This window comes from Anarrhichthys ocellatus, unplaced genomic scaffold (assembly GCF_004355925.1).
Source record: "Anarrhichthys ocellatus isolate YVR2014 unplaced genomic scaffold, GSC_Weel_1.0 scaffold23, whole genome shotgun sequence".
Classification (NCBI taxonomy): Eukaryota; Metazoa; Chordata; class Actinopteri; order Perciformes; family Anarhichadidae; genus Anarrhichthys; species Anarrhichthys ocellatus.
This window is the reverse complement of record NW_022280053.1, coordinates 3,507,142-3,522,920: the sequence shown is the minus strand read 5'-3', so window position 1 is coordinate 3,522,920 and position 15,779 is coordinate 3,507,142. Positions and strand designations below refer to the sequence as shown.

Sequence of the window (15,779 nt, the reverse complement as noted above, 5' to 3'; positions counted from 1 at the left end):
TTCTTCTTCTTCTTCTTCTTCTTCTTCTTCTTCTTCTTCTTCTTCTTTACTGCTGCAGATGTTTGATGGATAAGGGGTTTGTGAGGATCGGGAAGTGGTTCTTCAAGCCACATGAACTGGAAGAAAAGTTGTTGGGCAACAGGTAAGAACTTTCACTGCACACGAACCTCACTGAGATTTTGTCACTGGGCTTCTTTGGCATGTTTTGTGTGCCACAAGGTCTCACGTATGTTAGTCTGTGAGAAATATACTCAGAGGTCCATGCGTGTGGCCGGGTGTGACACAGCGAGGCAGCATGAATGGCTTTCATGCGATTCAGTATTTGTTGAGTCCCCTCTCCTTGATGTTCCAACGGCTGGCTCATGGTGTGAGGTTGTTAAAAAAAAAAAAGGACAGTGAGAGGTGAGTGCCGAGCTGAGTCGAGCTCTCACAGCTCTCTCTCTCTCACTCTCTCTCACTCTCTGTCTCTCTGGGTGAAGAGAGGGTGTGTGTGTGTGTGTGTGTGTGTGTGTCAGTGTCACACTGTGTAAATGTGTAGGCAATGTGGGAGACAGTCAGACAGACTGAAACAGAGTAAAAAAGAGGGGGTGGGTGTGATGACAGTTGCTCAGCTTGTTGCTTCAGCCGTTATAGTCTGCCCACTTCAACTTCTTCTGCTGGTGAGGACGCAACATTCCTTACATCTCTAACTACGCGGCGCTTGAATGCATTCAAGCGGGAAACCGCTAAGCTGTCAAATTGCTTATTTTAGAAATCTGTTAGTATACCGCTTAGAGGGAGCAAACACAATAAAAACATCTTTTTATTCATGGTTGCAGTTTTTTTAACTAGATAGCCGTAAATTGCAATTGTCATTCAGATGTGGTGCAATTTACAGAGATGCACAGAAAACTCTTGCTGACACAAGTGCAGTCTGGTGTGATGCGCTGTGGCAAACTCGGGTTTAGTTGTTCAGAGAAGGTGAAAGTCCCTCAGTGAGGCGCACCGTGTGTCATCTCAAGAGAATGTGTGTCACTTGTATTGCATACGTATCGAAAGCCTGACGTGACTGTGACATTTGTTGTACCTAAAAGCACTCTTGTAAATTAAAGGGAAAAAAAAGGTGCTTCCATGCAGGGCCTGAGGGCTCGCTGAATGGTTTGTTGACAGTGGAAAGGATGTGAATCAAATGGACATTTTACCCTAAAAACACTCTACATGGACACCAAACTTCTCACATTGTATCTCTCACCCTCTGGGCACACATGGTGATAATCAAATATAATTCTCAGACTGAAAAGGCTTAGACTTTGCTTTGAAGAGAAAAGAGGAAAAACACATTACGACCAGATATAACCAACATTATAAGCTACCGACTGGTAGTGAAGCATATAGAGTCACTGTCCATGACTCTATATGCGACCAAAATTAGCCATTACGTTAGTTACGTTGTGTGTGTGCATACATACTGCATGCAAACATATGTCTTTTACTGAAATTACACTCAGTGTTTCAGTGCAGAGATTTACATGTAAGCGTGTCTCTTTTGTGCATCATGTAAATCCTCATTTGACAGCTCTATATGATTATGTTGTCAGCTGCTACGCCCCCTGCTGAGCCAATCCTGACTTGTTCTGTCTGTAAATTATTGAGCATCCTGGAAGGAGAGACAGAGGGAGAAAGGGAGCATCTTTCTCAAGCACATAGAGCACAAACAAATACAAATCTTATGCAGATGTCTGCAGCACTAGCCATGCTGGTGCATGCTTGCACTCTGCAGGTGTTGCATGTGTCACATTGTCTAAGGGATCCATGGCATTTTTCCTTCCCACTGCTTGCTTCCAACACACATTGCAAACACGCATGCTGTCCTACATGGCCACACACACACACACACACACCATCCCTCGTTCCCAGAATAGCAGTGTTGCCCCACAATTGACAGTGTGAGCCTTAAGGACCCCTTGCAGATCCCTGGCCGTCAGTATCTTCATGCCATGAGGGAACATTCCTCAGTTAGGCATACACTGACCTCCTGCCTCAGCTGTAGCCAGCTCCTTTGTCTCTTCTTCACTCCCACACTGTGCCTTTTATACCCAATAGGGGGCGCTTCAGTGCTAATATCCATGCCCCCTTACCCGTGCCAACTCCTGTGCCTTAGCGCCACCACCTTTGTCAGGCTTATCTGGTGTTTATCTCGTATGTGTCCCAGGGGCACGGTGAGGATTGGCACATCCAGGACACATCCTAACCACCCTCCTCCTCCCAGTCCCCCTCCTCCTCTCTCAGCACAACACTCGTGCTCTCTTTGTGTCTGAATGAGAGGAAGGCACTCTGGGTTGGTAACGGATTGCATCAGATGCTGAGGGGAGCAAGAGGGAGAGTTACAGGGATACAGAGAGTGAAAGAAGAGGCACGAGACAGAGAGGAAGAGCAGGGAGGAGGCTCGGTGTGTGTGGTGGGGAGGTGGGGGGTCGTAAATGAATCATTACTATAGACGGATGAATGGACCGTCTCTCTCTCGTTAGTTCAGTCAATTCTATGCATGCCAAATCCACTACACAGTATATTTGTTAATCTAGGTGCTTTCATTGGCATTAATGACCATATACTCATGCATAAATAATATATTAATATATTTTACTGTGTAATAGAGCTGTCCTCTGGTGCTAGACCATGAAACAGAAGCAAGTTGCTCTACCTATTTAAACTACTTTAAAAAAAAAAAAAAGCTCTGAAATCCTTACTTGACCTGCGAAAATACTCCTCTCTCCTCTCCTCTCCTCTCTCCTCTCCTCTCCTCTCTCCTCTCCTCTCCTCTCCTCTCCTCTCCTCTCCTCTCCTCGCCTCTCCTCTCCTCTCCTCTCCTCTCCTCTCTGCTCTCTCCTCGCCTCTCTTCTCCTCTCCTCTCCTCTCTCCTCTCCTCTCTGCTCTCTCCTCGCCTCTCTTCTCTTCTCTTCTCCTCTCCTCCTCTCTCCTCTCTCCTCTCCTCCCCAGGGACCAATGACATTGAAAAATTAGCCATCTCCTAGGCAACAAAGATTCGCTGTTAGGCCATATCACAAGGTCACATAATCTCCAGAAATATAAACAACAAAAATATAGATATTTTAAAAACATTCTTTTCTCACACCACTTTCACATTTTACCAACACTCTGTGCATCTCTGATTAGACCTGTGTACGATACTTTAACTGATGCCAAGATAGTTTACTTTTATTCATTTGTACAATTAAAATAGCGCAGTGAATATATATATATATATATGTGCTGGGGAGGAAGGGAGCCAGGGGGATCTGTACAAAGTCCTCCCTAATATGAAAATAAATGTAATTTAATCAAGTTTAATCATAAACAGACAGGCGAGAACAAACAAGTAAAAAACTAAACAATAAATAATTGGTATGTTTGGTTAAATCTTTCCCCCGGTGCTTTCAGGGGCTTAAAAAAAACTTGAACTCCCAGTTGCAATAAGTGAGAGAAAGAAAGTCACATGCTTCTGCCAAAACATGTTAATGTGAAATGATGTTAGTAATGCTTTAGAAATAGTTTGATAGATTACATTCTTTTTTTTTAAATTGAATGCTTTTAGGGGCTGGGTGATAATTCAATATGATAATTCATCCTCTTTCAATTGAATCATATTGTGATGAAATCATATATCGAGATGTCGTGATGCACAATATTTTGTCTGAATTAATAAGCACTACTAATTCAAATTCATCAGGCAATCTAATCATCCTTGCAGTAAAGTTCCTAATAAAATGAGGAAATAGTCAGTACTTTGTCAAGTATTTAGTTCACACAGGAGCAAACAAAAATTGACGTTACCACGTGGTTATTTCAAAAAGACAATTTATTCATTGAATTACCTGGGAAAAAATGCTTAATTTTGATATATCGTTAGCGTTTTTTTAAACAAATTTTCACTTTCATTACAGAAAAAGATTATCAGTGTAAATATGTGAAATAGTTGATGGGTAAATGGTGTAAGATCCCAGATGTGTTGGATTGTCTACTGGTTCACTTGCGGGCCAGGTGATTACTTGACTTGTTCCAAAGGTAACTGACTGAATGAATGGTGGCCTGACTAAAATACTCTTCTTGAGTATTGACTGGCTTATAAAGACCAGGTGTGACAAAAGGCTCAGGGTTTGGATTTAGAGCTCAAGGATTTAGAGAGTGTTGAGTGAGTCATTTTAAATTAGTTTTTCAATACTTCAGTCAGTAAATACTTTTTAGTAGCACCCTTAAGGAGAAGACATCCCGTTCATTCTTCCTCTTGCTCTTTATTATTCCGCCGCCCAGACTTTTGCTTTGCAATCAACTACTTCTGCAAACTTTAGAGCTAGAAACTTCAAGATGTTGTAATGTTTTTAATGGAAGTCGATGGAACTCTTCCTAGTTCACTGGTTTCTGCAGAGCAATAGGAGGCGAACATGTGTTCAGGTGGAGGTTCTCTTCAGAAGAAAACTCTCTGTCTTGGCATTTTTTTCAAAGGAACCAGCTCAAAGCCACTACTATGTAAATAACACTGAAATATGTGTGTTTCTGTATTTGTGTGTATGGCAAAATAACAATAAAAACTATAGCACCACTTTTGCAGTCATTTATGAATTTGACGGTTACTATAATATGTGCTTCCGTCAGCAAACAGCTTTTAGAGACAGAGATGAGATCTATGCAGACTCATTGATTGACTACTTTGCACTGGAGCCATTCAAATGTTAATGCACCAGAAGACTGAGACAGTATCTGATGTCATGTTTAGTTCAGTGTTATTTAAGTCATTTATTTGTGCTTTTAAGGTGAAAGTTCAGGGATGGCATCCCTTCGTTCACCCTTGATAAATATTTGGATTACTGAATAATTTGCATTTTCTCCTTTGAAACATGTTGTTCTACATGTTGTCTGGAGTCTCTCTAGAGACGGAAAGCAGAGGACACGTGAGGCGTGTAAAGGTAAAACCACTGGGAGGGGAGAGGGCGAGAGAGAAAAGGAAGAGAAAGAGAGAAAAAAAACACGGATCGATAGAGAGGATGGTGATACATCACAGCAACAGCCTTCCAACAGATCCTTTCCCTCTTTTTTTTAATTAGGACCACAGACATGAAGGTAAAAGCCAGTATTCACAGTTATTTTTTGCTGTTTTTCAGGACTAACAAAAAATCTAATTTCGACTGCGATAGATTTTTTTTTTTCTTTGCTTCTTGCGCCCATGGAGAAGGCGATGTGTGTGTGTGTGTGTGTGTGTGTGCGCACAGTTTGTGTCCTTGAGCACCTTTTCACTGTGAATCCATATACATAGTTGGAGCAGTATTTGAGCACAATCATTGTGATAGCAACACTGGCTAAAAGCACCCACTGGGAGCCACTGAATAATACATCAAGCTAACTGCATCCCCCTTATGCTCGTGTTAATACTGGGGTGTAATGGGTGCGTGCAGGAACATGCGCACACACCTGCGTGTCTGACAGTACTGGTGTTTTGGTTGGATTAGTTTGTATGGAATAAAGACATTGTGCCGGTGCAGTGGAAGGACTTTTAGAGCATGTGGAAAGAGTATGTGTACATGCTGCTCATAAGATCTTATAAGAGGGTAAACATCCTCTACATCGGTCCACCAGAGCAGTGTTGACTTTCTTGTGTTCCCAAGAGATCTGTTCAGAACATGTAGGAAAAGTTAGGCAGCTAGAAAGATGAAGATAACTCATAATAGTGCTGCTGTGGTGGCAGACAGAGCATTGAAGGTACAGATTAAGGAGATTAATCCCCCAGATTTGAGAGTCTTAAGAAAATGCTATCATGCCTGCTTAGTGCACATGACTGTTAATGATATCTCAACAAAGGTATCACATCATAGGCTTTAGATTCCTCTAACAGTGGGGGAAAAAAAGCTTTGTGTGCACATTTCTTTTGAACTGTTTATTGCTTTCCAACTCTAATCTAATCTTGTTTTATGTTTTACTCCCACGAGGTTAGACATGAGAGCGTCCCCACAACCGAGATAACCATTCCTATTTCGTGTGCATGTGATTGTACACACAGATGCATGTGTGTCAAGTCCATGATGCATGTCGGACATTAAGCAGCTCCCCTGCTGGCTGCCTGGCTGGCTGGTGGTGCTGTGATGAGGAGCAAAGACACATGTCACATGAAACCAACACAGTCCCTTTACCTTTTTTTTTCAGTGGCATTCATGCGATGCACATAATGTCTGTTGTCACATGTTGTCTTCCCTCTGCATGCATACAATATATACACATTCACACACATATGATATCATATATTTTACTGTTTTTTTTGTTGCTGTTAACGCTGGCATATACTTGGCTTACCGTACATATGGAGCCAAATGAAATAGACACACAGACGTACACTGTGTGTGTGTTCTCCGGATCTACATTCCCTGATTGATTTCACCATAAAAGTGTGCTCAGTAGCCACCCATTAAAACTCTGATCTCATCGATATGTGTGCAGCAATTGTAGTGCGTGGCACTGAATTATTCACCTCCTCTTTCTCTCACACTCGTTTTGCTCTCACTCCTCATTGTACACTGTATCTTCCCTTCCTTGTCTTCCTAATTTCCTCTCTATCCTTCTATTTTCCCCTTTTCCTCTTTTGTTCATGAATTTCTTTAATTGCTCTACCTCTAGTGCTCACTCTGTCTCCATCGTTTTCTATTGCCGTCTTTCTTTCTGCCCTGCTCTTCCTCCTCTCACTCTCACTTCTTTTTCTCAATCCCCCACCACACACCCCCTCTTCCCTCCCTCTCTCCCTCTGTCTCTCTCTCTCTCCTCTCTCTATATCTCTCCAGTACTGTCAGCCCTGAGGCGAGTCTCAGCCATCACTCCTCTTCATTTATTAATACCTGTACTCATGCAGCCCAGCACACACAGCTGCCTCACATCTCTGTCCACTGTACTCACACACATATATATAAAAAAAACAAAAAACACACACTTGCACGCACGCTTGCCGAGTGCACAAATGTCCCCCGAGGATGCAAGAAGCCCTATGTGTCCACACACTCACACCCGCTTACTGTGCAGAAAAATGCCCTTTGTAAAAGGACAGGGAGCATCAATCTACCAGCTGCGTCAGCCTACAGTTTGATGCTCTTTTTATAGTTGTGCTTTTCCCTGAATCACATTTAATTGCACTTTATTGCAGCTATAATAGGTCTTCGGTCATAATAGTTGCACATTAGTTAATGAAGACCGATTGCCTCTCTGTACACAATATTTAATTTAAAATGATATCATATTCATCAGTGGCCTTCTTTGGCCTCTGCTTTGTAATTTATAAGGTAGATTTAATTGAGACCACCAAGGTGAACAATTCTTTATTGACACACAATACTTCCTGAAATATCAAAAGTGTTGAGCCACTAATTCTTCTACTTCGCTGTCTGATTTTATGACGGAGAAAGAGACAACGATGCAAAGAGACAACAGATGATTTTTCGACAGCGATTCCCCGGTATTTGGCAAGAGCTGCCGTTTTTTACGAGGGGTCTTGAGGGAGTCATGTTTTTGTACTCGCATCAGTCCCGATCAGTCCTCACACATCTCATAAAAATATATAAACAGAATTATCATCACAAGAGGGAAATAAATTCTAATGGATGCTTCATTTCAGAGCCTTATTTAATCTGTACAGGGCAGCCAGAGCAGAAAATGTAACACGGGAAAATACATACAATTTATCAATCAATCAATCAATCACCCTATGAAAAAAAACATAAAAAGACTTCCTAGCTTATTTGTCTTAAGTGCCATTAGCCGTGTCTATCAATATAAGTAAATGACTTCATGAAGAATCACTGCAAACACAGAAGACAATTGGAGCATTTATCTTTATGCTTTTCAATAGACTCATTGACGGTTGCATGAGGGCATGTCAGTTAGCTGGACTGGTGGTACTCTTGACTTGCAGCTGTTCCGCTGAGCTTCCCCATGCAGCTATATATAGCTCTTCATATGTGTAATGATGCACCGAGGACAAGGTTGGAGAGCAGCGGAATTGAAAGAATTTTGACTCATGCATTGTACAGATGTGAATTGTGGAAATGATAGACTAGCGCTGCTGTGTGTGAGAAAGAGCGCGTGCCTGTATAGGTGCGAAGGCGACTTGTGCTTGTGTATGCTATGTATGCACTTTAGCTCCGCTCCTCCTCCTGTGATTGTGCACGATTGTGTTTAAACCACCAGATATGAGGGTGTATTTATTCTCCGGGAGCATCAGGAATGTTTATGGAGCAGAGAAATTGGCCTCTTCTTCTCTCTTTGGGTACACTCGGCGCCATCTGGAGGCTGCCACGGCCAACATCAAAAGATATTTGGCTCCCTCAAGACTGTGTTTAGTTCTGCCCATGAGTGACTGTGTGGAACTGGCCATTTTATTGAATTTGATGATCCATTACAGCTCAAATGGAGGTCCAGCTCCCTCAGGGCATAGGAGATATTGCATGGTAATCACAAAAAGATTACAGTACATGCTGGCTTTAGTCTCAGTCTGATATATATACAAACCAAGGTGGTAAGGAGCTTTATAGATTAAAAATATACATCAGTGAAGCCGTCTTGGCTGTTAATGATGTCCAGCCCGCCCACTGGTATGTAGATTGCAATAAGGCCCCAACAATTCCTCCTCTGAGATTAAAAAAAAAAGGAGCAATGCCTGATGAACTATGCCTGGGCTGTGTAATAAAGAGAGCGCTGCATATGTAAACATGTAGTCGCCACAATCAGTCATAAGCAAATGAGGATTTATACGTGCAATAAGGAGCCCGTGTGGGAAATGATGAAGATGATCAATGTAGGTAGAGCTTAGCGAGGCTCTTGCAAAGTCACATTGCGAGTGTTGTTCTCTAAATTGCTGTTTGGAGAAAAGCGCTCATCGTCTGTCATGCCGCTGCCCGAAAGATCAGCACATCCGCGTTGTACGTTTGTGTTGCAATAGATGTGATTTATGGGTTAATCTCGCATTTAACATAATTAAATGTGATTTTGATTACATTTACATCTCGATTCAATTATGTTAACAGTTGTGAGTTGAAATGTTCATGTAATTGGACAACGAGATTCTGTTTTACACTGCAAACTCATAATGCCAATTAATAACATTTTTCATGGTGTGAAAGATATTGTTCACATCTTTCTATGATCAGCTCACTGATACACACAGAGAAGATATACACCACTACATTCCTGTACTGTTTCTGCCTGTCTGTGGTCTCACGGTCGAAACCATTTTCTGTCTCCTGTCTCCAGTGAACATCTATCGTGCTCCTTCTCCTTCTTCCTCCACGGGGAGAGCAATGTGTGCACGAGTGTGGAGATCGCCCAGCACCAGCCTGCATACCACGTCACAGAGCACCACATCCACCTCGCACAGACCTCCAGCACACCAATACAAGGTAATGGCAGAAGGCTATTGTTTTTTTATTCTTATTATGTACACGGAACAAAACAAAAAGTATGATGAGTAAGCATGCACTTCAATGAAGTACATCCAGACATGGGTTATAATAATACAACATGCCGTAACTTACAAAACCTGATGTGTAATGTTGTAATCTCTGGTAAACACAAGAATTAAAGAGGTGCTATTGTGTGATTTTTTGTGGAGAAACTCGGTTTTACAGAATTGTCGATTTAAATCGACTAATTGATTAGTCGACAACATCTTATGTATGCTAATCGACTTAGAATTTGTTTGGTAGAGTTCAGCCCTACACCCTGTTTTCCCTTCTTACGATCTGTTTTATCCACCTGCAGTTATCCTGAGTCCGTACGGTCTGAGCGGCACTCTAACAGGTCAGGCCTTCAAGATGAGTGACCCAGCGACACGGAAGCTGATGGAGGAGTGGAGCTACTTCTACCCCGTGGTACTTCCGCAGAAAGAGGGAAGTGGAGAAAAGGCAAAAGAAGAAGCAAGCCAGGCCTATGATCGCAACTGTCACGCGGCAGTGGAGGTCATCGTAGGTATGGAAAAAAATCAAACACGTTTGCTGGATTTAAAAGAGTGCGCAGAGCCTCCGTCTCCGTGCTGTCTCCCGGGCAGTTTGAGCTGAGGTATTAGTGGACGGGGTGCTATTGAAGTGTACTTTGGCTGCAATGATCCTCACAGTCGTTTATCACATCTCAAGAGTGGAAAAAGGGAAATGACTGAAAGGGAGGAGAGAGCAGGACAGACCGAATGGAAAGATAGGGAAGTCGAGGCAAACCCCCCGGGGAGTTACTCTAACAGCTTTGTCTAATCAGTCTGATCCCACCGTGTTGGTTTGACCTGATTATAATCAAACCTCATATGGATACCAATAGCTTTTACATATAAGACATTAAGTCGATCTAGTCTTTGCTGCCTGAAACGATAGTGACAAAGCGAGTGTGAAGGGATTCAGGATGATGTGTTTTATATGAGCAGTGACCGTGTGTGAATACATTAATGGATAAGGAGCAAGTAGATTGCATAAAGTATATAGATTCTTTTCTTCAGCAAAATATTAATGAATGATTGGTTGCTCAATATATTTTAGGAATAATCATTATTTAAGGGGTATAGCTTAATAAAAATGCTTAAAAACTAGCTGTTGTTTTAACTGACTCCAACAAATGGTGCTCAATAAACCTTGCCGGTAAAAATGAGTAGCTGCCACCCTTTTGTTTCATAACAGTGACTAATCCCCTTCTCGTTTTCGTCTTCTTAGGAGGAGTGAGGATGACCTACCCAGCTGCTTTAGTGCTGATAGCCCAGGGGGACCTACCACTGGAGCAGTCTCCACCTGTTGCTGCAGCTCAGGGCCTCAGCAGGGAGCCAAACCACTGCAGCGTGCCACTCACACCGCCAACGTCACCGCAGCAGCCCTGCTCAGGTAAAACACACACAGAAGCACCTTCATACAGGAAATGACATACAAAATGATCCCATGCTTAGTCCTGCATTTCAACATCTGTTCCACCCTAATCGTTTCAGCGGACAGCGGCTTTGTAACCTCCATCTCCAGTGTCCCCACGCCAGACAACAGCATGGGGGTCGCCAGCATCAGCCCAAAGCATTCTGGGAAGAAGCTAACCTGTCAGGTAGTCCATCAGGCCTGGAGGGAGTGCTATCTCAACCAGCCTCAGCATGTGTAAGTTCAACCATCGCTGAGTTTTGTTTCCAATGTTTGGTGTGATCACTGTGGAGGTGCAGCAATGCAGTTGATCTGGCGCCTTCATGGATCTTTTTGTTCCCCGCAGATTGAATCCGCCAACTGACATATCGCTTAAGAAAGAAGTGCCTAATGGAGTAACCACGTGGGACTTTAACGATCTGGGAGCGAGAGCGTCCTGCAGCTGCTCCAGGTACCACAGAGCAACATCCAAGCTGTTCAATACCAGCATTATATTTATACCATACTATGCAGTGTGATCTCTGTGACAATTAACTTAAAGCAGGTTTTCACTCATTTTTTTAATTCATTTTTCTTCAACCTTGACTTTGTTGCAGGCTGAAGCAGCAGAAGTTGAATCTGACCACCACATCCACTGCCAACCCCCAGAATAGTGCCAACCCCACTCAGTCCTCCGGCCCATCATTATACCCTCCCTCCCTGCCCAAACACAAGACCAGTGACAAGACAGAAAAGGCTGACAAACAGTCCAAGAGGCCAGCCATGATCCCCTTCCACCATCGTCTATCCGTCACTCAGGAGACCCCTCTGGAACAAGACTCACCAGGAGGGCCTCAGCTTGGGGGTCTTGTGGCTCTGGAGCCTTCCATGGAGCCTCTGGCTGCTCTGCCAAGCTGCAAGTATCCCAAACCTCTCTCCAATGGCAGAAAAGCCCCTGATTCCCTTCTCCATTCGCCAATGTCTCCACTTCCGCCCACACTCAGCCCACACCCCCGAGTGCAGGACCCAGACGTCCTGGATGGGCCTGTGGATATTCCTGTCTGTCACGATGGGGCTTTAGGGCTGGGGTTGATTACCAGCGAGACAGCAGTGTATACAGCTCTGCTGAGGCAGAGGGAGAACGGGGCCGGCTGGTGGAGAGGCTTCAGGACTCCGAGGACTGATAAGACTGACTGCAGACCCTGTGAAATCCCCACTGATAAATTAGAGGAAGTGAAGACAGAGACAGCCACTGAAGGAGCTCTGCTAAAGAGGTAGGAGAGAGAAACCACAGCAGTGTTTGCAAAACAAAAAGTTGGGAGAGGAAGAGCAAAGATGAACTTAGAGATAAAGAGATTCTAGGCTTCTGGAAACATTGGACATTGCTGCCTGAGCCAGAATCATACTAGACACAAAACATCAACCATAACAACTGGGGGATTGACAAACCCAATGAAAGCATTGATTAGATATGAGAAGAGTTATTTACGAGATAAGATACGAGACCAAAAATGAAACCAAGTAAGACAGAAAGAAAGAACTACTACTACACATTGCTTGATTGCATTTGTCTCTGTTTCTCCTCCAGACTATATACACAGACTCACAAGAGATTTAAGATCTCAGATGAGAGGGTGAGGGACCACATCCACACTTTGGGGCTGTCCCAGCATTCAGGTGTGGAGGCACTGCGGGAGCCTGGGGACGATCCTTACGATTTTAAGGAAGGAGACATTGAGTACACTTTCTCCTCTTCCAAGAGGTTAAAGGGTCAAGGACCCAGCAAGAAGGCCAAGGTAGGACACAGTTTTAAAGAGTTTTAAAAACACAATGCAGCTGGACTTCATCTGAGAATATTCTTATTTCATTTTTTATTCACAAGGGAGAAGAAATCACCAGCAATGGAGCATTGCCTGATGGGAATGATGCTATGTCCATTTTTAACTCGGCTCCAAAATCAGGTGGGACATGGGCGCCGCCATCAACATCATATACATATTCTACACTATACTGATATTTCACAGTGCATTTAGTGATGCGCAATTTGAAAGCATTGACCTAAAGTTGTTCGTGTGTTGTTGTAGATGAATCAGGTCAGGACGATGCAGCTGCCAAAGGCAACCCTTCTCTGACCAGAGAGAAAGATCTGGTGGTCAACATCTCTGATCTCGACAACATATTTGATGAAGATGAGGAAGAGTTGGGGGTGAGGCATCATGGTTTATGTACTATAGTCTGACATATATGTATTTTTTCTTTTAACGAACAGCATGTCAGATATTCTGTCTGACTCAAATGTTTTTCAGTTAAATGATTTATTGGAAACACAGGCACTGATATTAGATATCAGTATATTTATCTCATTATGTTTTATGCTTAAATATTCTGAGGCTGAAAAAATGTTATCAATTAAAGCTGATCCTCCATTATTATGTGTAATAATTCGTTTTTACACATAACTGTTTACCCCAACCAGCACTCAACCAAGCTACCAGTATCAACAGAAGATCGTCCTCTGGGGAAAGAAGGGAGAGTTGCTGTACCTTATCCATCAAGTGAGTCACTTCGACGAGTATTTAGTGAAATACATATCTATCTAACTACAGTTTTTTTTATGTTTTGTCCCATTACACCTTTGTAAACTACTTTCCTCCCTCTCCTCCTCCTCCTCCTCCCCTCTCCATCTCTTTTCCATATCTGTCTCCTTTCAGCAGTAGCAGACCTCCAGAGAATGTTTCCCACCCCACCGTCCTTAGAGCAGCACCCAGCCTTCTCTCCCATCACGATGTATCGTGACACTCCGAGCCAAGAGCCCCCTGCACCCAGCGGAGCGGCTGACCACCTGCTGCCTTTAGCCTCCGCCCACTTTACTGAATATAGGATGGAGATTGAGGAGGGCATGGCCAGTCCCAGGCAGGAGGATCTCAAGGTGAGGAGAGGTGGATCGATCCCCAATTAACAGCCCATACAGCAACATCGTCAAGTGTGAACAGAGGAAATTACACTTTTCTATGATAATAAGGACTTTGACTAGTTTATTACTTTCATTAATTACTTTCATCTATTTAAAACTCTCATCAAGGGGAAGTCGATACAAGGACTTGTTGACTGACTGGCAGTCAGCTCCTGAGCAGCTGATCATGCTCACACATCTTGTTGGAATTGTTTCACTGATACTTGTAGCTTGTGTTGTGAGACAGACATCTGTACTGATTGCAGTATTATTATGGTAGTGGAGTTGTTGACATTAAACAAATGTTAGACTCCCCCTTTATGCTCTTTTACTTTTTTGTCTATGTTGCTGATTGATTAAATTATATTTTCCACTCATATCGTCTCTGTCCAGCCACAGATAGGCTCCTCCATGTTTGCTCCACTCGCCTGCTTACCCAGCCAGACTCTACCACAACTCAAGATTACCGAGCAATGCTACTATCGTCCGTCGTGGGCCCTCTTGCCCAAAATGGAGCATTTCCCGGTCATGCATTCCCAGAATACCACTTTCATCAGAGATGGATACACGTGAGTAGTCAGCTGTGACAAGCTTTTATGACTAACCGATCTTCAATGTCCATAAAGGTAATTGTGCTATTATTGTATAAAAAAGAGTGTTGTGCTGGGGTTTATGGTTTCTAAAGGAGTACTATGTGAGGTTAGCTTTTTATCGTCACTAGAAAGAGTGCTGTTCTCTAAGGATGCTCTGTTTGGATGTAAGGAGCAGCCTCTTAGAGCTGCTGCCCAGACATCTGAAGTAATCATGTTTGTCTTTCCTTCAATGTGTGTGTTTTCCAGAAACATGCCAAGTGTCAACGCCCTCACAGATCAAGAGTACGGCCAGATGAGTGCCACCACTGCCTCTGTGAGCACCATCGCCGGCATCCTCCCATCTCCTGCCACTCCCCGCTTCTCTGTGCCCACTCCGCGAACCCCTCGTACGCCAAGGGGTATTAACGCTGCGAGCTCTGGGCAGGGTTCAGTGAAGCAGGATGGTACTGAGCTCAGCTCACCGGTCTCCACGCCCTCCACCAGCCTGCCTCTTAGCTCTGTAGATCCCCTAGCTCGGCCAGGACCCTCCCTGCCTGAGGCCCACAGCCTGTATGCTATCCTCCTGCTCTCAGACTCCGTACTCAACGTCTTCAAGGATCGCAACTTTGACAGCTGCTGTATCTGTGCCTGCAATATGAATGTCAAAGGAGCAGATGTGGGGGTGTATATCCCTGATTCCACTTGTGAAGATCAGTACCGCTGTATGTGTGGCTTCAGTGCCATTGTGAACAGGCGGCTGGCCCATGGCACGGGCCTCTTCCTGGAGGATGAGCTGGATATTTACGGCCGGACTTCTGAGGTCGGCCGGGCGGCCGAGAGAAAGCTGGCTCTTTGCCGGCGGGATCCAACTATGGGTGACCCCAGGGCCAAGCGTGCACAGGACGCAGCCCCCGCCTCTCCGTTAGTCATGGTCCTTCTGCAGGAGCACTGTTCCCAGCCTATTTCCTCCCTGGCATCACTGCATCTCCCCCTCAGCTGTTCCTGCCATGGCCGCAAGGGAGCACTGCTCCAAAGCTGGATGTCTGAAAAGCAGTGGGCGGATGGGAGTGATGCCTGTGTGGACTGTTACAATGCCTTGGAGCAGGGGTTGCAGTATGTGGATAACCCCACAGGAGGAAAAGTAGATGCAGCTGTTGTCAGAAGTACAGCTCTTCACTCCTGGCCTCATACAAATGGTAAGAAGGGGTTTGAAAAATATACAACATACAAATAATTGAATGCATCCTTGGGATAACATTGTGTGATCAACTCTCTTAAATACAGCCCTACTTCACAGATCTTTAGTGAGAATAGTATTTTAATGTATGTCCAGCTGCCTTTGTGTTATCTAATCTATGTATAGATGTGTTTTGTGTGTGTTCATTTGTTTTT

At 43.9% G+C, this 15,779-nt stretch overlaps 1 protein-coding gene across 2 annotated transcripts in view; it reads left to right on the top strand.

The window, feature by feature from the left end:
* The window catches only part of LOC116390320 (mediator of RNA polymerase II transcription subunit 13-like), a 69,113-nt gene that overhangs the window by 45,112 nt on the left and 8,222 nt on the right, over window positions 1-15,779 (top strand). The window contains exons 4-17 of one of the 2 annotated variants that reach the window (XM_031859841.1): window positions 59-142; window positions 9,259-9,404; window positions 9,766-9,972; window positions 10,698-10,862; window positions 10,964-11,120; window positions 11,230-11,334; window positions 11,480-12,136; window positions 12,451-12,658; window positions 12,745-12,823; window positions 12,947-13,068; window positions 13,339-13,417; window positions 13,577-13,791; window positions 14,209-14,384; window positions 14,655-15,583. In XM_031859841.1, coding sequence (XP_031715701.1) covers window positions 59-142; window positions 9,259-9,404; window positions 9,766-9,972; window positions 10,698-10,862; window positions 10,964-11,120; window positions 11,230-11,334; window positions 11,480-12,136; window positions 12,451-12,658; window positions 12,745-12,823; window positions 12,947-13,068; window positions 13,339-13,417; window positions 13,577-13,791; window positions 14,209-14,384; window positions 14,655-15,583 — 3,329 coding nt within the window. Of the gene's footprint in view, window positions 1-58; window positions 143-9,258; window positions 9,405-9,765; window positions 9,973-10,697; window positions 10,863-10,963; window positions 11,121-11,229; window positions 11,335-11,479; window positions 12,137-12,450; window positions 12,659-12,744; window positions 12,824-12,946; window positions 13,069-13,338; window positions 13,418-13,573; window positions 13,792-14,208; window positions 14,385-14,654; window positions 15,584-15,779 lie in introns of both variants that reach the window. The other variant, XM_031859840.1, reaches the window with a different exon arrangement.